Source organism: Protopterus annectens, chromosome 5.part0, assembly GCF_019279795.1.
Source record: "Protopterus annectens isolate FY-2018-M chromosome 5.part0, PAN1.0, whole genome shotgun sequence".
NCBI classification, from domain to species: Eukaryota; Metazoa; Chordata; order Ceratodontiformes; family Protopteridae; genus Protopterus; species Protopterus annectens.
The window spans coordinates 152,480,874-152,503,150 of record NC_056735.1 but is presented as its reverse complement, the minus strand read 5'-3'; the positions used below and the strand labels follow the sequence as shown (position 1 = coordinate 152,503,150).

At 44.5% G+C, this 22,277-nt stretch overlaps 1 protein-coding gene across 2 annotated transcripts in view; it reads right to left on the bottom strand.

Moving 5' to 3' along the window:
• The window catches only part of MRPL30 (mitochondrial ribosomal protein L30), a 308,728-nt gene that overhangs the window by 61,542 nt on the left and 224,909 nt on the right, over nt 1-22,277 (bottom strand). For both annotated transcript variants that reach the window (XM_044072175.1, XM_044072176.1), the window contains exon 5: nt 11,457-11,530. In XM_044072175.1, coding sequence (XP_043928110.1) covers nt 11,457-11,530 — 74 coding nt within the window. The remainder of the gene's footprint in view (nt 1-11,456; nt 11,531-22,277) is intronic.

Here is a 22,277-nt window from a genome sequence, read left to right as displayed (position 1 = left end):
GGTCCCACTCCACAAAGGCGGCGCCTCTACGGACCCTGGTAATTACCGCCCCATAAGCTTAACAAGTCTAGTCTGCAAAGCTATGGAGAGGATCATAATGGAGCTCATAAACAAAGATATAGGGGACTTGCAGACATTGGACCCGACCCAGTTTGGCTTTGTCAAGGGAAGATCATGCCTTTTGAACTTGGTCGACTTCTTCGAAACAGTCACCAAGGCCATTGATGAGGGAAAGGCAGTCTATACAGCCTACCTTGACCTTGCAAGGCTTCGACACAATACCCCACTCGGGTATTGTAGAAAAACTTACCAGCTTAAATGTAAACCCATATGTCACAAGATGGGTTGCAAACTGGCTTAAGGACAGAACCCACAGGGTTAGAGTTGCTGGCGCTATGTCAGACTCCAAGCCGGTCACAAGTGGTGTCCCACAGGGCTCGGTCCTTGGCCCCCTATTGTTTGGCATCTACTTCTCAGAAGTACAGGCCAACATGGAAGGACTTTGGCTGACAAAGTTTGCAGACGACTGCAAACTGGGCGCCATAGTGGAAAGTGCATCGGACACGGATATCCTTCAGAAGGGACTCACGGAAACAGATAGCTGGTGCCAGAGCCATGGCCTGAAGTTACACGCCAAAAAATGTATAGTCATACCCTTCGGGAAAAACAAGGTAACCCCAAGCTACCATATAGGTGGCAATCAACTAAGCACAGAAGAGGTTATCAGGGACCTGGGGACCCAGGTTGACAGTGGCCTTTCTTTGACACTCACATTGCTAAAGTGGTTAGAAAGACCTTCTACATTGCCCACCTGATCATGAAGGGATTCACATCCAGATCTAGTGAGGTCATTGTTCCCCTGTACTCTTCACTTATCAGACCAATGATCGAGTACAATGCCCCATTCGGGATGTATCTCACCCGACATCTGCAGCAATTGGAGAGACCCCAAAAGTTCCTCACCAAAAGGATAAAGGGACTCCAAAATCTGTCATATGCTGCCAGATTGACGAAACTCCAGCTCTATTCAGTCGCATACAGTCTGCTCAGAGGTGACATGTGCCTGACATACAAGGCCATGCCCAACCCGGAATTAATGGACATGCTCCACCTCAAAAAATCCAAATCCACCAAAACCACTACAGCAAGCGACTTAAACCTTAGCACGGATATAAATAGGATGTGCTGGAGGGATAGATTTATCACTCAGAGACTCCCTATGCTGTGGATTAAAATCCCGGTCCATGTGAGGCAGAGCACCTCGCTGACTCTGTTCAAGAGAAATCTAGACCTGCGGATGGGAGATCGTAGGTTTACCCCGGGAATCATTTCTGTATCACTGCTGGACAGAGGCACAACAAACTAATGGGCACAGTATTTTTTCATATAAGGGGTGGCGTAAGCCACAAAAATTTGGGCTAGGCTTATAAATGCCTTAGGGCAGATAGCCTAGTATAAACCTATGAACCTATGATCCTATTAGTGTAGTTCCATGTTATCTAAACATACTATGGCACTGGTCTCCAACCTTTTTTGCACCAAGGACTGGTTTCATGTAATTTTCCATGGATCGGCCATCGCACGCGCATAAAAATAAAACATAATGAAGTGCATAATAAATACAACTCACCGTAATGCAGAATCATTAGGAGGCCTGAGCTTCTTTCCCTGCAACAAGATGATCCTATCTACGGGTGATGGGAGGCAATGACACCCGAAGTGTGTTCCATATGTCCAGTCTACTCTAATTTCATTCTGATTGCTGTCATTGTAGAAAACACTGCTTCACAAAGACAGGATGTTGGAAAGGAAAGCAAAGTTTTCAGTGCTTATTCTAGCAACTTTCTAAGTTTATAAAAGCAATATTTAAATATTTCCCTATTATTTGTGGCTCTGTCCAGATTTATTGTGTGAGAGGTTGAGAGGTATGGTCAAGAGGTAAGCAAACCTAATGGAAACCTTCTTCTGAATCTAGCAACTTTCTAAGTGTATGAGAGCAATATTTAAAATCTGTCCCTATTATACGTGGCTCTGACTCATACCTCCCAACTTTCCAGATTTATGCCTCATATTTTTGGACTGTTCCTCATAAAATCTGTGCTCTTCTGGATTTTTGTGGTGACTAAGTGAGGAATGAAGTCATTATATAATGACAGGCATTTGAGTTTCAGACTTCATATCCTTCAGAAAATGCATTGTAACACAAGACCTTGCATTCTATCAACTTTATAAGTTTATAAGAACAATATCTACAATTTGTTCCTATTTTAATTTTTGGCTTTGTTCAGATTTTTTGAGCCCAGAGGTTGAGAGCACTCTGTCCAGAGTTATTGTGTGACAGGTTGAGTGGTATGTCGAGAGGTTATGCAAAACTCTTAATTGAAGCTGCTGCTGTTGCCAGGGATCACTCTCACTCTTCACTCACTTTCTCTCTCTTGTCTCTCATGCATACACACACACAAATGCGGATACACACATGCACACACACACAGAGTCTGTTCTGCTATCATGCAAACATTCACTCACACGCAGACAGAAACATACATACACACACACACACACACACACTTTTTTCCATTTATTTTTATTTTACACTTGCTAAACAGCAAAAGCTTTGCTTTGTGAGTATAAAATAACATCTTGATCAATCTCACTGTTCTCTCTCTCATGCACACATACACAGTCTCTTCTGCTTACACACACACACAGAAGCACACACAAACACACACACAGAAGCACACACAAACACACACACAGAAGCGCGCACACAAACACACACGCGCGCACACACAAACACACACGCGCACACACAAACACACACGCGCACACACAAACACACACGCGCACACACAAACACACACACGCGCGCACACACAAACACACACACGCGCGCACACATACAAACACACACACATACAAACACACACACATACACACACACACATACAAACACACACACACATACAAACACACACACACATACAAACACACACACACACATACAAACGCGCGCACACACACATACAAACGCGCGCACACACACATACAAACGCGCGCACACACATACAAACGTGCGCACATGCACCATTCATGTACGCATTCACTCACACAAGACCGCTCTCACTCTCTAAAGTCTCTCACCCACGGTCTTTTCTACTTTCATACATGCATTCACTCATACAAGATCACTGTCACCCTCTTTCATTCTCCATCACACACACATTCTCTTCTGCTTTCATACATGCTTTCACTCAAACAATCTCTCTCTCAATTTCCCCGACACACAGTCTCCTCTGCTTTCATTCACACACACATGCAGACAGAAAAGTACAGTTTTGTACCTACCATAAATGTAGATGTCCAATAGGTATGCATCTGCAGTCATAACATATGGGTTGTCCTGCCTCAGGCAGCCCTTCGGTCGGCCGGATTCCAAAGTCTGGGTCTGGCCTCGGCTGATGTCGCACTTTCCCCGACGTCAGAGCGTCTGGGGTATAAAAGCATCAGCCGATGCCATTTTCCTCAGTTTTTCTTGCCCCAGATGCCAGGTGCCCTCTAGGAAGGCTAAATTTGGATAAAAATGCCAAAAAATTCCAAACATAATGCAAAAATGTATATATATATATATATATATATATATATATATATATATATATATATATACACAAAACAAATACACCATTACAGATCCCCCCAGCTAGCTAATGGAGGGGTAAGCACCCTAGGAATACCACAGAGGGGAAGGAGGGAGGGTAAACCTGACTGCAGATGCATACCTATCGACATCTACATTTATGGTAGGTACAAAACTGTACTATGTCCTTCAAGGATGCATCTGCAGTCATAACATATGGGTAGAATACCATAGCCAATCTGGGGGTGGAGGTACTAAGAAAATGATGGTGTAGTTAAGATACCCTGCAGGACTGCAGTAGCAAAATCTGCTCTGGATCTGGAGTATAAAGGCAAATTGTAATGCTTGGCAAATGTATGCACGGAGCTCCATGTAGCAGCTTCTAAAATGTCCTTGGTAGCCACCCCTCTTAGGAAGGCTGTAGTGGTGGCTGTGGCTCTCGTGGAATGAGGCCTAATATTCACAGGAACAGTCTTTCCATGAAAGGAGTAGCAAAAGTGAATGCAATTTCCTATCCACTTTGAAATTGTCTGTTTGGAAATTGCTTTTCCTTGTGTCCCAGCAGCATATGCTACAAACAGTTGGTCAGTCTTTCTGTAACTTTTAGTTCTGTCCAAATAGTAGCGTAATTGTCTGTGTATATCCAGGGTGTGTAGAAGTTTCTCTCCTTTATTTTGTGGATTTGGGAAGAATGTAGGCAAGTGAATTGCTTGGTTCAAGGATACCCTAGATACCACCTTTGGCATAAAAGTAGGATTGGTTCTTAATGAAACTCTGTCTTGATGAAAAATAAGAAATGGCTGCGCTGCCATTAAAGCTTGTAACTCAGAGACTCTTCTTGCTGAAGTTATGGCCAGAAGGAATGCAGTTTTCCAAGACAGAAACTGTGGATCTGCCGATGCTGCTGGTTCAAAGGGAGGAAGTGTTAGTTTTTCCAGCACAAAGTTAAGGTCCCAAGTAGGTATAGGCGGTCTCCTTGGAGAATTGATGTTTTTGATTCCTCTGAGAAATTGTCTTAAGAGAGGATGCGAAAAGACAGGTGGATTTACATTGTATTCTGCTGAAATTGCTGAGGCATGTATCTTAATGGAAGAATAAGACAGGCCATTGTGGAACAATTCTAAGTATTCCAGTATATGTGCCATGCTCATCACTATCACATCTAGGCCTTTTGTTGTGTTCCAAATGAGAAATCTTTTCCATTTTGCAGAGTATGCCTTCCTTGTGGAGGGACGGCGAGCTTCCATAATAATGTCCTTTACCCTCTGGGATAAGTTGTTCTGAGTAGGAGTCATGTATTCTCCAGGCAGTTGGTTGCAATGTTTTTAGGCTGGGATGCAGGATCTTGAAATTGTTCTGTGTCAGAAGAAGTGGCCATAAGGGGAGCGGCCACGGTTTCGTCTGTGATAAGCTCTTCAACAGTGGGTACCAGTGCTGCCTTGGCCAGTCTGGAGCTATCAGAATTACTCTTGGCTGTTCTGCCCTGATCTTCAGTAAAACCTCGGACATTAATGGGAGTGGTGGGAAAGCATAAACTTTTAGAGCTTTGCAGCTGAAAGAAAGAGAGTCCACCCTCCATGCTTGTGGGTGGTCCTTGAGCAAAAAATTTTCAGTTGATGGTTGTGGGGTGAGGCGAACAGATCGATCTCCGGCCTTCCCCATGCTTGTGTTATGAGTAAGAAGATGTCTGGGTGCAGCATCCATGGTAGTTCTGCTTAAGCTGTCTGCTAGAGTATTGTCTTTCCCTGGCACAAACTGGGACTGTAGTTGTATATTGATATTCGAGCAAAGTTCCCATAGATTCATAGCCAGTCTGCATAGAGGGTAGGAATGCGTGCCTCCTTGCTTGTTTATGTACCACATAACTGTGGTGTTGTCTGTCCTTATTAGCAGGTGTCCCTGTTGAAGGAAAGGTTTGAAAGCCTCGATTGCGAGTATCACAGCCAGCATCTCCTTTTGGTTTATGTGCATGCGTAGCTGTCCTTGAGACCATAGGCCTTGGATACATTTGTCCTCCATGTGTGCTCCCCAACCTCGGTCTGATGCGTCCGTGGTGATGGTTTGGTTTGCTTTTGGTTTGTTGAAAGCCAACTCTCTGTTGGACCGGCAGGCTTGAGCCCACCACAGAAATTCCTTTTGAAGGCAAGGGATGAGTGGAATCAAAGTTTCTAAGCTGTGACTGTGCTGAGTCCATACACTCCTTAGGTACCATTGCAGTTTTCTCATATGCAGTCTGGCTTGTGGAATTAGAATTATGCAGGATGCCACGTAACCCAGGGCCTGCAGGATTTTCCTTGCAGTCAGCTGAGTTTGTCTTGTCAGATTCTTGAAGTAATCTGGAAGTTGTTTTTGTTTTTCTTCTGTGAGAAAGGCCATTTGGGTGGTTGTGTCTAGATCTGCCCCCAAAAAGGTTATTCTTTGGGATGGAACAAGTCTTGATTTTTGGGTGTTGACTGTGTATCCCAAGGCCTGTAATAGTTTGATGGCATAGCTCAAGTCCTTTAACAAATTTTCCTTGTTGTCCGCTTGTATCAGGCAGTCATCCAGATATGGGTAGATTTGAATCCTGCAGTGTGCAATTACTGATGCCAGGCATTTCGTGAATACTCTGGGCGCAGTAGATAAGCCAAATGGCAATGCTGAGAATTGATAATGCTCTGATCCTGCAAGAAATCTGAGGTGTCTTCTGCAACTTTGTCGAATAGGGACATGCAGGTATGCCTCCTTGAGATCTAGAGTCACCAGCCAAGACTCCTTGCCCAGCATGGGAAGAAGCTGCTGTAGGGTCAGCATCTTGAATTTTGGCACAATGAGGTAAGTATTCAGTGCGGACAGGTCGAGAATAGGCCTCCATTGATTTTCTTTTCTTGGAAGAAGGAATAATCTGGAGTAAAATCCTTGGCCTTGTTCTGAAAGAGGTACCTTTTCTATGGCTTTCATTTGTATTAATTTGGTGATTTGCTTCAAATCCTCTGCCCTCTGATTTGGTGGCAGGTCTGGTAATCCTTTTCTTTTTGGCAATGTGTGGAAATGGAACCTGTATCCTTTGTCTATAATTTGCAGTGTCCATGAGTCCCTTGTAATGTAATGCCAATTTCTTGAAAATAAAGAAAGGCCTCTGTAGGAGCCTCTGGCTTGCCCTCTACCTCTGACATGCCTGTTCCTGCCTCTCTGGGATCTGTCTGAGTCCGGAAAGGACCAATTCTTAGTAGGCCAATTTCTGCTGAATCTCGGTGGTTGTACCTGCAGAAAGTCCTTGACTGTTTGCACAGATTTTGCCTTTTCTTCAAACTTCTTTAAGACCTCCTGAGCCGTGGAACCAAATAATTTTTGTTTTTCCATTGGAGCATCCAGGAGCTTAGCTTTAACATGGTCTGGTAGAGATTGTTCCTTCAACCAGGCATGCCTTCGTATAACTGCCCCTGTCATAGCTGATCTACATGAAGCTTCCAGTGCATCATAACCACACTGCAAGAAATGGTTGCTAACCTGCTGTGAGTTATGTACCAGATCCTGAAGAGATTTACGGTCAAGGGGTTCAGAGGAGGAAAGCTTCTTATACAATTCATCTAACAAATACTCTTGGTACTGAATCATATGAAATTGACAATTTAATGCCCTCATGGAAAGAGTAGCAGAAGTGTAAACTTTCTTTCCCCATCTCTCTAAAGCTCTAGACTCCCTTTCAGAAGGAAGAGGATTTTTAGCAGTGGCAGCTGCAACCCCTTTTGGGCCCTGTGAGATAGTTTCAGGGTCTGCAGAGTGGGCCTTGTACAGGTGTAGATGAGAATCCGGGACCCTGTAGTACCTATCAGGTTTGGCAGGAGCCGGAGGGAGAGAATCAGGGGCTGTACTAGCATCAGAGTACACATCATCAGTAACATTCAAAACAGGAGATATAGCTAAAGGCCTATGCTGAGGTAAATGTAAAAAGGTCTTTAATCTCTTTCTAGAATCAGAAAATTCCTGGCCCTGCCATTGAAAATGTTCTCTCATAGAGTGCAGTGTCTCACCAAAAGAAAACTCTTCAGTGGGGGAGGCCGAAGGAATAGATTCCTCAGCATCAGAATCCTCGTAGGCCGAACAAGCCTCCTGCTGGTGCTCTGACAACACAGATTCATCAGTAGACTCATCTGAAGAGTGGGGTTCAGAGGGCTCAACCCTATGCCTTTTGTCTGGTGGTGGAAGAGAGCCCCTGTCCGGGTGAGGTTGAAAACCTTTAATTAAAGAGATGAGATCCTCCACTAGGCTGAGTATCTGAGTGCCAGTAGAAGGCCTCTGAGAGGTAGTCTTGGGAGACAAAGCTTTGGCAAGTTTGGCAGCTTTAGCCCTAGAGAAGGCCTTAATGGACATGGATGCAGGGGGTCTGGCTGCACCACGTGCAGGAGTAGACTTGTCTAGAGGAATGGTGTCGGACATGTCCTGGACACCGGTTTCCGTAGGTAGTTAAATAACCGACTCGGCCGGAGCCTCCGAGGCCGAGGTAGTCGGTTGAAAGGATTCGGTAGTAGGAAGCACCGAGGACTCTGTTTCAGACGAAACCGAGACACTCGCGGTAGGCCTGACCGTGGTTTCAGCCAAAACCGCGGGCCGCGAGGGTCGGTCCTTGTCCTTCCGTTTTTTAACCACATGCGAAGTCGGAGTCTCCGACGGCATCTTATACGCAAAATTAGCCTCCAAAAATTCCTCTGCAAACTCCGACCGACGTCTAAGAGTTCGTCGGTTGAAGGAAGCACAGGCAGAGCAAGCCGAGACGTCGTGGTCTGGGGCCTAAGCAAGGGAGGCAGTAAGAGTGGAAATCCTTATGAGGTATTTGTTTCCCACAAGTTAAACAATTATTTACTTTATCTGACATCGGCTGAGGCAAGAAAGAGTCCCCAACAGGGTACTTAGCTTTTTCGAAGTCTTCGGTAGCTGAATCACAGGAGCTGGCCGACCGGCACTTGCGAACTGTTTCTGCTTCGGGCACCACGCGGCAAGAAAGACTGAGGAAAATGGCGTCGGCTGATGCTTTTATACCCCAGACGCTCTGACGTCGGGGAAAGTGTGACATCAGCCGAGGCCAGACCCAGACTTTGGAATCCGGCCGACCGAAGGGCTGCCTGAGGCAGGACAACCCATATGTTATGACTGCAGATGCATCCTTGAAGGACATCATAAATAAACACACACACACACACACACACACACACACACACACACACATACATACATACACAAATACACTTTTCTGTTTTCACTCCCTGCTTAAAAGTTCTGTGCGGCCCCATACCATATGATCTACCACCTGGTACCAGTCTGCAGCCCAGTAGTTGTGGACTGCTGCACTATGACAATACACTTGTTAAAGGTCCCTCGTTCTTCACCTTCTAAAACTTCAGACTGATATCAAATACTAGGTCCACAGCTAAGTTCTGGAAAATATCTGTGAGCAGTTCCTGAAAGACATTTCAAAATGACGGCTGTTCTCTTGGTCCCAACATGGTTTTAGAAAGGGGTACAGAACTCGTACTGATTGCATAAGTGATCTTATGCACACACAACTATATTAAAGGGGATGCTAACAAGAGCACTAAGAAAGGTCTATGAAACAGCTGATCATCTCTCATCTTTAGCAAATCTCAGGGGACGTAACAAGTTTCTGAACCTTACAGGCGGATGACAAAATAATTAATTGTGCTTCAAGGTAGTAATAAAGAAGCTTGTTCAGAACTTGGCACTCTGCAGGAAAGGATTTCTCAGAGGGTAGGCCTGGGACAAGCTCAAGCTATTAACAATGTAGTACATGATTTGTCAGGACCCCCCTTCATTGTATATGCTGATGATCTCATTATTTTAAAAGACACAGTCTCTGGATATGTTTCAGCAGGGTTCAAAAGCTGACACCCTCATCTACATCTATGTGTTTCACTGAGGAACAATAAACTTATAATCAACACAAGAAAATTTGGAACTGTATTATTTGGGACTACCAGAAGCTTACCAGGGTAGGTGACCTGCACATACATAACACTTCAGGCACCCTCATTAAACAGGTGTGCAACTGGTGCAACTGTAAATATCTGGTGGTATAGTTAGACTCATATCTAGTCATCACATATTACACAAACAGGAAGGTAGACAAGGTTAGGAAACAGCTGGGCGAAACTTACAAACTTGTCAGCTTTGCAAAACCAAAAGCTAGGTACGTACCTGATATGAATGTCCTAATACCAAGGTCTGAATATGCCCTCCCTTTAGTTGCACTAAATTTCTCCCGATGTACTCAGACTCTTAACACCATAATGACAGCAGTAAGCATCATTGCCTTTCCTCCTTACACAGTGATGGGTAGCTTCCAATTAACACCTAAGGTGACACTGTCACTGAATACATATACATTTACAGTGATTCATCCTGATCACTGCTTACTACTTACACATAGATTTATAACAGCAACTGGTGGCCAGGTCCAGGAATCTAATTTATATCTATACGGTATTTAGGTCCAAGGATGTAATCATTCCAAGGCACACGGCTCTCATCAGGCCAATCACTGAATATAATACCCTATTCAGAATGTACTTGTCTAAACACTTGTCACAGCTGGAGCAAACACAATGCTTTTTAATCAAGGGTCTAAATCACAAAAACTATATAGACTCTCTCAAAGCCTTGATCCTCAGCTTGGTATCATACAGTTTACTAAATGGTAACCTCTGCCTCATGTATAGAGTTTCAGCAAACCCTATCCTGTCAGGCTTAGAACATTTACCAGTCCAATGGTAGCATGAACATGAACTCAAGACCTGCTGTATTAGCCTGGATTTCTGAGAAGTAGATGCCAAACACAAGAGGACCCAGGACTGAGCCCTGTGATACTCCACCTGTCACTGGTCTAAAGTTGGATTTGGAGTCGGCTACTTTCACTATGTGGGTTCTGTCAGTGAGCCAGTTGGCCACCCATCTTGTGACATAGGGATTTATGCTCAGTCTAGTGAGTTTATCTATAATTCCAGAGTGGGGGATGGTATTGAAAGCCTGGTCGAGGTCAAGATAAGCTGTGTGAACCACCTTACCCTCGTCCACGGCTCTGGTGACTACTTCAAAGAAGTCAGTCAGGTTTAGGAGACATGAACTACCTTTTACAAACCCAAACTGAGTGGGGTCCAGAGTTTGGAGGTTGCCTATGTCCTTGTTTATAAGGTACAAGATGATACGTTCCATGGCCTTGCAGACCAGGCTTGTCAGGCTAATGGGGTGGTAGTTCCCAGGGTCCATGGTGGCACCCCCTTTGTGGAGTGGGATAACTGTTGCTATGCACCCATTCAGCAAGCACAAAGTCTGAAGTGAGGCTATGATTGAACATGGTACTTAGGTGGGGTGCCAGTTCATTCTGTAGTTCATGCAGTATGCAGCCTGATATATTGTCAGGTCCCATGGATGATTTCAAACCTTTCAGAAATAGTGATCAAATGACAAGGTGACACGGTTTATTACAAAACGAAACATAACTCTTCTGCAGTTTTCTGCATGTATTCAAAGTCTGTCTCAAAAAGCTTGTTATAATTCACAGTTTGACAGTGTTGAGCCAGATAAAGTCCAGAAGTGTCCCTATTTGCTGCCTAAATATTCACATTCTGCATACTCTAATAAAGATTCCTTCTACTGTGTGTGCAGTCCTATTTGCCATCCACAGAAAATGCCGGGTAGTGTCCTATGATATGCTACTATACATAAAATTACAGTAAAAATGCGACACATAACATGGACAACAATGTGTATCAGGTGTTAAAAACTACCTATGTCAAAATACAGCACTCTTATTTAATAATAAACAAACCTTATTAGATGCTTGACAATTCTTAGCCTTGCATTAACTGTAGGAATGTTCTTGTGCACTCGTGGATGATGAGCCTAGAAGAAAAAACACCATTTGATAAAATTTCTTAAAAAGGGAGATTAGAAATATGAATGATAAACACCTGTAAATGTCCATTAAACATATGGCAGAAAAATATAACTTGTTCTTCTATGCATCGCCTTAAAGTCCTCAAGAAGATCATTCACTTCAAGATAACTTTGCTTTCTCAATCTTCCCCCTCTATTCTTGAATTTTCACATAAAAGCATTACTTGTAGTAATGAAAGAGAATTACAGGGAAGGGAGATGCAAAACCCTAAATAGTCCAAGTTAGTGGTATTACTGAACTCCACGCAACTGCCCTATTCATACAGATAGTCATGCTTGCTCTCCTTTGGTGAAGGTGCAAGGGATTTTGCATTACCTAGCAATCCAACTAGAGTGATAACAATAGGCAGGAAACACAGGTAGTCCCAGTGGGCATTCATAGCTTCATAGGCAAGTACTAGGCTATTGGCCCTAGGGCCTATACAAACCTAGCCAAAAGAGGTTTCCCTGGCTTTTGCCACCCAAGAAAATTATTTTTCTGTGCCCCTGTCAAGTAGAGCCACAGCAGTGGTCTCCGGGGTGAATTTCCTATTTCCCATCCAATTGTCAAGATTTCTCTTAAAGAGGACTAATGAGGAGCTCTTATAATATGCTTAGACGTGCCTTAATCACTTTGTATCCATCAGACCTTGTTCTGCCCAGCAACAAGATAGTCAGCAGTGCCAAGTCTAGAACCCAGGATGCTGTCTTCTACAATCACAGAAAAATACCACTACACCATCTGATGTGGGACATGTGTGGGCTTTCAGATCTGATGTCACTGAACTTAATGCCAAGGCAGGGGTGAGCAGAGAGTAGGGTAAAAAAAAAAAAAATGCTTGACCCTCCATTACAACAACCTTGTGGAGTACATGCCCATCACCCAACTTTTACTCTAAGAGCAAATAAGTGAGAAACAGATCTGTCCCGAGGCTTTAAGTCAGCTGGAAATAGTAAGCAAATCATGCTGACTCAACAGTATATCTGAACTTATAAGTAAACTGATCCTAAACTCATAATGACCAAATACAAACAGTTTCACAAATAATCTGATATACTCGCATATAAACCTTATTTACAGAATAAGTAACAATGGAAGTACTACATAACTACTGTAAATGGGGAGCTGAAACACCTCTAGATTAAAGTAAACTTCCTTACTTCTTTGTTACCTCATAAAAAGATCCCAAAAACATTAAAAACAAACATTCTAAGCTGTTTATAATCAAAATATATCAGTTTAATTTACATTATATCTGGAAGGAAAATCCCTGTCAAAGGGTCCAGCCAAGGAAAACCTCACTCCCCAAAAGATTTTAACACTTCCTTCTTAAACTCTAGTAACTTATGACCTATGAAAACTTTCACAATATAACCAACACAACATCACCATTTTTCCATCTCTCTATCTTAAGGATCTCTGGAAACTAATACCATTTGTTAACAATATTATATAATGCGGCCAATACCTGGCTGCATTGCTTTACTTATTCATTTTATTCATTAATTTGTTGACCAGGAAAAAGGACTGTTACACTGATCGTTTTTCAGCCGTAATGTGGACTCATACTGCAGCAAATACTATGCAGCTTTGCAACACCACACTGGAGTAGACATTACAAAGTTTTGCGACAACACATTGGATGAAATGAAGAAATAACTAAGAATAAATTGTTTTACTGATATTAACAAGAAAGTACAGTTGTGTACACTTACCATAAACGTAGATGTTCGAATGTTTTCACTGTTGCAGTCCTTACTAATGGGTTATCCGGCCGGTTATCGAGAGCTACCGGGGGCCTGATAACCCATTAGTAAGGACTGCAAGAGTGAAACACGATGAACATCATAAGGTTGCCAGACAAATGCATAACAGCTATTTGAGCAAGTGCCACTACTGCATGTGAGTATTGCTGTTAACGTTCAGCTATCAGAAAGGTTGGTCTTTTCCCCACTATTGTGTGACTGTGGAGTTAGTGCTGATAAATTTTGAGGGTGCCGAGTCTAATCCTCTGCAAAACAATCTGCTAGAGTTATAGCACTTGCATAAATTACAGCCAGTGAGTAAATACAAATCTGATGGCATTTTGCAATTCAAAGGAAGGAGACAGCAAATTAATACTTTTAATGATAACAATAAATGTATCCACAATTAGTAGAATATAAATCTATAACTTAGATAGGAACATACAATGTAGATTCTGTCCAGTACTTCCGGGCTCTAAAAGATACTCTGAGTTTAACTTTAAATGATTTAAGTGTTGCTTGTTGTCCTACCTCCAAAGGCAGTTTTTTCAATGGCTTTTGCCTAGTTTAGAAAAAAATTAAGGAATATCTGCACTCACCACAAACCTGTAACTGTATTTAATAAATACGGAAATAAGTGCATTTTCTTTGGGTTAGAAAAAAGAATGTTATCCTATAAGAAGGTAAAGGCAGCAGAAATTGCCCTAAGACTTCCAGAACAATACGCTTATTAAACTGAACAGTAAACGCCTTACAAAAGTTGGTAGAATCACAAATTCTAAACGATACCTAGAACAATGTAAGGAGATGGCACGCATAATGCAAGGTTTTACCCACAGAATCAAACTGCATACATATATAGGATACTGTATCTGAAGTTATGAATAAAGGAGTTTATGTGAATACCCGGTTTTCTGACTTAAGCCAGGCTCTGACACTGTCAGCCATGTAGTACTACTTAAAAAAATTAACAGCAATGGACTTAATGAGGGACTAACCAAATGGGCAGGAGCCAGGCTAATGAGAAGACAATCCAGAGTTCAGTTTACAGATCACATAAGTGATACTGACTGGTAAGGATGACGCAAAGAACTCAATTTTGGAGCCATTACTCTTTTTTGATTTACATCAGAAATATTTATGGTGCTATGTAAAATATACAAAGTGTAAAAAAAATCTTACACTCTGAAGATGGTTCCTGTTGAAATTCCGAGTACCAGAACCATGGATTCTTGGAACAGTATAACTATATCTGTAGACAGATGGAATATATACTACATTTAAGGCTGTGGTACCTCGAGAGTATCCCACTTATTCAGAGGAATAGAGGTTTATGAATCATGTAAAAACAATATATACTAATGCAAGAAAGAAAATGTGGCCTATTAAAATTCATATACAACAGAAATTATAATGCTATAAACTGTCTCCCTATTGCTTAAGCAAGAGCAGTCCTGGTATTTGGTATCGGCACAGTAAACATGAATAAGAGAATACAAAGACAGTATACTAATACAATTCAAGGTATGAAAGCTCAGTTGCATACAAACTTCAGGAACTAGATCAGTAAACTCCAGATTACACATGTAAAAGCCTATCAAATACTGTCCTTCAAGGCATTTAAGTATAACTACCTATAAAAGTGTACTGGACCACACTCTACTGAGCCCAGTATCAATTTATGGGAATGAAGATTAGGATTACAAAAAGAAACTGAAAAAATAGCTAAAGAATAAATGTTATGGTTACCAGGCAGTACCATGCCATTATCTACCCATTTCAAATGTACAAACACAGTAAGGGATGCACCAGTACTTTGATTTAAAACAATTCCACTTACAGGGCCTACTAATAAGCTGACTTAAAAAAGTAGTTATGTTTTACCTTACCATTCCACATGTATTGTCCATCATTTAACCTGTGGGTCTCAGTTGACCCTTGGAACCGACCAGCCACTCTCCAAGCTTGAGATTCCAGATTTGAGCTCCTCCCTTCTACCAATAATGCTCCGCTCCCCCACACTACCTTAGACTGAGTTTGCCTGAAGCATAAAGACCCAAATTTATATCCTAGTTAAAGACAATCATCCAAGAATATGAGAAAAGAATCAGGAGCTCAATCCAAAAGAAGAAGTTGTTATGTACTCACCATAACGTTCGATGTATGTAGTCCATCTCGCCTCACATTCTTACCCTCGCGTTCGGAGCCGACTCGGCCAACTTTTATTTACTAGCTCGAAGTCTCTCATTGGCTGGGCCAAGCAGATATCCCATGCTGTGCTGCTCCATAACCCCAGATCTAGTTTGCTGCAAATCCAACAATCACACCTCATGCATAACAACAATCCAATAAGGTAGAACACTATCAAGGGGAATAAGAAAAAACAAACTACCATTGAAGGGTACTCTAGCACCAATCCCAACCTCCAGATCCTCCAGGAAGGGGGCAGGTGGGAGGGTACGTAAGAATGTGAGGCGAGATGGACTACAAACATCGAATATTACGGTGAGTACATAACTTCTTGATGTTATGTAGTCCAATCTCGCCTACATTCTTACTCGCGGGACAGCATCCCTAGCACCTCTATCCTGGGAGGCTCAAAGGAAGATACTCCTGAGGACTGTGGAACCAAAGGAAGTCCAGCCCCTAGAAGCCACGTCCAGTTTGTAATGAGTAATAAAGGTGTGCAGGGAAGCCCACGTGGCTGCAGCACAAATATCATCCAAAGGTAGCCTGGCATGGTATGCCAGAGACGCAGAAACAGTCCTAGTAAGAGCGAGTCTTGACGGGGAATGGTAGATTTTTTCCCGCTGAAGAATAAATAAAGGAAATACAATTCAAAATCCATCTGGAAATGGTAACCTTGGAAATAGGGGAACCCATCTATTTTCTGAAAAGGAAACAAACAATTGGTCAGATTTTCGTAGGTGTTTGGTCCTGTGTACATAGAATCGTAATTGTCTGTGCACATCCAGTTGATGAAATCTAAACTCTGCCTTGTTCGAGAATTGAGGGAAGAACACTGGCAGCTCAATAGACTCATTGAGATTCACAGTAGATGTTACCTTGGGAAGGAAGGACGGATTAGGTCTAAGAGAAACTCTGTCCTTATGAAAAATTAAATACGGGGGTTTGATGGGGAGAGCTTGAATCTCTGACACCTGTCTGGCTGATGTGATGGCTATTAGAAAGGCGGTCTTCCAGGACAAAAACTTTAATTCACAGTTGGCAGCTGGCTCGAAAGGTGGAGAAAGGGCTTGCAAAACAAAGTTTAGATCGCATGGCATGATAGGTTCTAAGACAGGAGGCCGGAGTAATAAAGTGCCCTTTAGAAAGGCCTTAGAGAGTTTATGAGCCATAAGGGAAGGCTCATAGGAGGTATGAAAGTTTGAAATAGCCGCCAGCTGGACTTTAATGGTAGCGGGCACAAAGCCCTGATGAAAGAGCATGGACAAGAAATCCAAAACAGCAGCAATTGGGAGCTGTGTAAGGGTCAATTCCTTGGGCATGAGCCCAAATAGAGAATCTCTTCCATTTGCTGGAATAAATCTTCCTAGTCGAAGACTTATGAGAAGGATAAAATGTGCACCACCTCAGGTGAAAAACGATGAAGTCTGACTAACGACGGAAGTGGAGTAACCAGGCTGTCAACCTGAGGGACCGCAGGGACGGATGGAACTGTCCCGACATGTGTGTCAGTAGGTCTGGTACTGGGTCCAGAATCCAAGGACTGTCCACAGTGAATGGATGGAGAAAGGAGAACCAGACCTGACGAGGCAGTGTGGGGCAATTAGAATCATCTTGCTTCCCAAGGATATGGCTTTCTGAATCACTCTTGGTAACAGAGGAAACGGAGGGAAAGCATAGAGCAGATCGAAGGGCCAATCGTGGACTAGAGCGTCCCTGGGTGACTCCTCTTGTAAGGGGATCAGGGTGAAGTAGTTGCTGCATTTGGCATTGAGGGGATTGGCAAAAAGATCGCAGCAAGGCTGACCCCACCTGCTGAAAATCTGTTCCGCAACCAGGCGGTTCAGGGACCACTCATAAGGCATCAAATTAGCTCTGCTCAGCCTGTTGTCTGCTATCACACTGGCCTTCCCCGGAATGTGCGTTGCCACTAGAAAAAGTTAGGAAGACACTGCCACACTCGCATGGCCTCTCTGCACAGGGGGTAAGATCTGGTTCCTCCTTGTTTGTTTAAATACCACACAATGGACATGTTGTCCGAGTGTATTGCAATCGTCCACAGAGGAAGAGAGATCTGAAGTGCCCGCAACGCCAGTAACACCGCTCTCATCTCTAAGACAGTGATGTGCAGATGTACCTCGTGATCTTGCCACGTGCCTTGGACCGTCCTACCAAGATAATGCCCCCCCACCCCATCTGGGAGGCGTCCGTGATCACCATGGCGACAGGTGATGGAGGAACAAATGGTTTCCCCTCGTCCAGATTGGTGGAGCACAGCCACCAAACGAGATCCTGTTTGCATCGGTCCGTGAGTAGGATCTGGTGGGAAAGGGGGAGTTTTTGGAGAGACCATTGGGCAAAGAGAAGCCACTGAAGAAGCCTCATGTGTAAACTCGCTAGAGGCACTAACATAATGGTAGCTCCCATAGTGCCCAGAAGCTGAAGAACCCATCTCGCCTGTACTTTCCTGAGGGGTAATAAAGTGTGAACCTGATTTTGTAATACTCTGATCCTGTCGTGCGGACCCGCATTTGAACGGTGTCTAGCTTTGCACCTATAAACGTGACATGCTGTGAGGGCAGCAAGGCAGATTTTTCCCAGTTCAGTGTTATTCCTAGTCATTGACAGAGGGTAATGGTAGCGTCCCTGGCTCGGATGAGTAGATGCCTGGTGGGGGCGGTGAGGAGCCAGTCGTCCAGGTACGGAAACACTTGGAATCCTTGACGTGTCAGGTGAGCTGTCACCACCGCCAAACACTTGGTAAACACCCTGGGGGCTGTGGTGAGACCGAAGGGCAGGGCACGAAACTGAAAATGACTGGCTCCCAGCCGGAAGCGTAGGTGACTCCTGGATGCCCTGTCCATTTTGATATGATAGTAAGCATCCTTGAGTTCGATGGAGCACATCCATACTTCTTTTTCCAGCAACGGAAAAATGGACTGAAGGGTGACCATTTGGAACTTGGACTTCAGAACGTAGTGGTTTAATCAGTTGAGATCTAGAATGGGTCTCAGGTCCCCTGTTCTTTTCGGCACCAAAGAGAGTCTTGAGTAAGTCCCTAATACGATTTGGTCTGAGGGAACAGGTTGGATGACTCCCTTTTTTAGCAGCTTTGAAACCTTTAATGCTGCGTGATCCCTTTGACTGGGTGGAACATCAGGGATTCTCCTGACTGGAGGGGGGTCTGACGAAAAGGGGATGGCGTAACCTCCGGAACTATTCGTAATACCCATCGTTCCTGGGTGATGCTTTCCCAGGCTTCCGGGTACAACGATATGTGTCCACCGACTTGCTCCGGAATATCACAGTCGGGCAACACATCAGGAACGATGGTAGGAAGAACCAGAAAAGGAATCATGGTCTCCCGAGTTGCGGGGGCTTCCTCTGCCTCTAGGGCGGCGTCTTCCAGAATAACCTCCCCCTCCTCTGCCTCTGGAGGGGGACTCACCTTGTGCGGCCGGGAAAAACTTCAGAGATTTCTTGAACCACATCTTCCCTCCCCTCTGAGCCTTGGGGTAATGTCTCGAGGGAAGGGAAAAACAGACCCTGGGCAGACAGGGTCTTTCCCTCTTCCTCGCATCTGGTAAGGGTGTCTTTCATTTTGGTCCCAAAGAGCGAGGACCCATCAAAAGGAGCATCAGTGAAGGAAGACTTGAAGGCCTCTGCAAAATGACACAGGCGCATCCAGGCTTGCCTCCTGAGGGCTACTCCCGAACTGGCTGCCCTACTCGCCCCCTCGGCTGCATATGATATGAGCCTCATGGACGAGTTGACAACAGAATTGAGGGTAGACACCTGGGGGTTAACCTTGTGCGCTATCGCCTCAGGTACGTTACCCGCTTGAGTACCTCCTAACTCCTTGAGGAGATCTCTCTGGAGCCGAGTAAAATGACAGAGGTAGTTCAGTGACCGTAGGGTGAAGGTCGCCGACGAGAGGGTACGCTTCCCTTACCGGTCCATGCTACTAGACTCCTTGTTAGGAGGATGGACGGAGGAAGAAGACTCGGCTACTTCCTGCTGTGTGGCCGCCGCCACCACCATGGCATCTACAGAAACCCATGGACAGAAACTCTTTCCCCGGGGGGGCAGAAAGAAACTTATTGGGCCTTCGGGGTACAGGTTCCACCAAATCAGGATTCTCCCACACCCTTCGACAAATTAAATCCAAGAGCTCGTCCAATGGTGGAGACATCAAGGAGGCAGAGGGTTGAGCACCAAAGACCTTGAGGAATACAGACTCCTCCTCAGAGGGGGTTTTGGATGGCCAGTTGCCTCTCTGTCTCAATATCTCCAGGATGTCGGAAAAACAGATGTCATCAGAAGACGACTTGGGGGACCCCTCAGACTCCTTGAGGTCGGTATCAGAAGTGAGAGACTCGTCCTGGGAGTCTATGTGCTTCCTCTTGCACGACTTCTTTCTAGGGGGCTCCTCAGGCACAGACTCTGAGGGGCCCCTCAGAAAGTTGGGGACCGCTCATAGGGGTATCCTCAGACCTTTGGGCTCCGCCATCTATGGATTGGGGGACGTCAGAGGCTCTAGCCGGGGTGGAAAGGGATGGAATGACCGATCCAGGTGATTTAACTGACGATCTGGCCAGTGCATTCCGCATGGCCTCGAAGGCGGGTCCCCCGAATCAGAGGACTGACCGGCCTCTGAGGCCATGACCTGGGTCGGAGTCCCCCGAGCCGATGCGCCGAGAGGGAGGCTCGGAACCGACAGGTGTCCCGAAGTATCCCCCTTGGGCCCGACTGAGGAAACCCGAGTGCCGAACCCTGTGGACGGAGCTGACTGGATCGGAGCCGATGTCAACACCGATAAACCCTTGAGGGGTATCGGAGCTGGCGCAGGAACATCACACGGAGCGGAGCACTCCGGCTCCGAAGACAAGGAAGTGCTCGGAGGAGGAACCATCGACACAAGCATCGGAACGGGCTCCGGAGCCGACTGGGTTGGAGCCGAGAATAATTTTGTCAACACCGGCGACTGCAGGAGCCTCTGTACCACCCTATCGACATCCAAATCAGAAAGCCTGGAGGATTTGGAGTACAGGGAGGGAGATTGGGATCTCCTCTCAGGAGAACCATGCCTAACACTGGGCGACCGGCTCCGAATGGGTTCCAGTAAAATAGGAGCAGACGCTGATTCCAGTACTACAGATACCTCCTGCGGCCCCGGGGACACAGAAGCCAAAGAGGTAGAGTCAAGTTTAGAAATTTTCTCCGGGGGCTCAGAGGAGACAGACGGAGCCGGACATCTCTTCTTCGCCTTCGAAGCTTTAGACTTGGACTGAGAACTAGAAGCCGAGTCTAAAGACTCCTCAAACGAAGGTTTTAGGAGTCTCTTCAATATTAGTTTATTTTTCCTCTTCTGGAGCACCCTCGGACTGAAGGCATAACAGAAGCTACAAGACTCTTGCAAATGAATAGCTCCTAGGCAGTAAACACATACAGAATGCCCATCCGTAATGGACATTTTGTAACTACACTTGGAACATTTTTTTAAAACCGGAAGGTTTATGTTCCTTCTGATCTTTAGACATCTTACACAAGCAGACCACTGAAAACAACCTAGCCAGAAAAACAGTAAAGGCGAGAAAACTACTGATCAGACTACACAAGGCAACTAAAGAACCTCCAAGTAAAATGGTTATTTACTATCTCACAACACACTACTTAATATTAAGCAGAACACATTTATCCAAAAATACACTAACAGAAGTCTTCCACAAAAGGAAATGGAGCACTACACACAGAAAGGAGGACTAGGTCCTCTAAGTAAAATGGGCCTAGCCCACTGGAACAGTTAGGGATACCAACTACCCGAACAAAAAAAAAAACTACAAACAAGCAACAAGAAGAATAGCTATTAAAATAGCTTTTGTGGTTGAACAACTAGCAAATTTCTCAAGAGAAATTGAAAAAAGAAGGTACTTAGCCACAGCAAAGCGAGACCATGTCCTAGCTACACGAGCGGCAAACGAGATCTGGGGTTTAAGGAGCAGTGCAGCATGGGATACCTGCTTGGCCCAGCCAATGAGAGACTTCGAGCTAGTAAATAAAAGTTGGCCGAGTCAGCTCCGAACCCGTGAGTAAGAATGTAGGCGAGATTGGACTACATAACATCAGAGGTTCCTTTGAAAATTCCACCAGGTCTCTCAAAGACTGGAAGGGGAAGAGAGGGAGGGATAGTTAATGAAAATGAAGATGGACAACACAGATGGAACGTTATGGTAAGACATGACTTTACCCGATGTTGTCATCTTCATTTTCATTAACCTGTGGGACAGTCCCCAGCTACCGAAAAACCCTGGGGCTCTCATGGAAGGATATTTCCAAGTATGGCAAAGCCAAAGGCACTCCTGCTTCTGGAGATAATATTCAACTTATAATGTGAGACAATGTATGAGGATTAGATGAGGTAGCTGTAGCACAAACATCTTCAATCGAAATCCTGGACCAAAAGGCTTGAGAAGTCATCACAGACCTTGTAGAATGAGCTTAAACAGTGCCTGGCAAGGTATGTTTCTGGCCGAATATACAAAGGAAATACAGTCTCTCAACCATCTAAAGTGAGTAACCTTCGTAATGGATTCTCCTTTCTTTCCCTCAGCAAAGGATACAAAGTACAGTTGTGTACACCTACCATAAATGTAGATGTTCGAGTGTATTCACTGCTGCGGTCCTTACTTATGGGTTATCCGGCCCCTCGATCGGCCCGAGTACCAAAGGTAAAGGGATATGACGTCAGCTGCCATAGGTTGTATAGGATGTCAGTATCCTT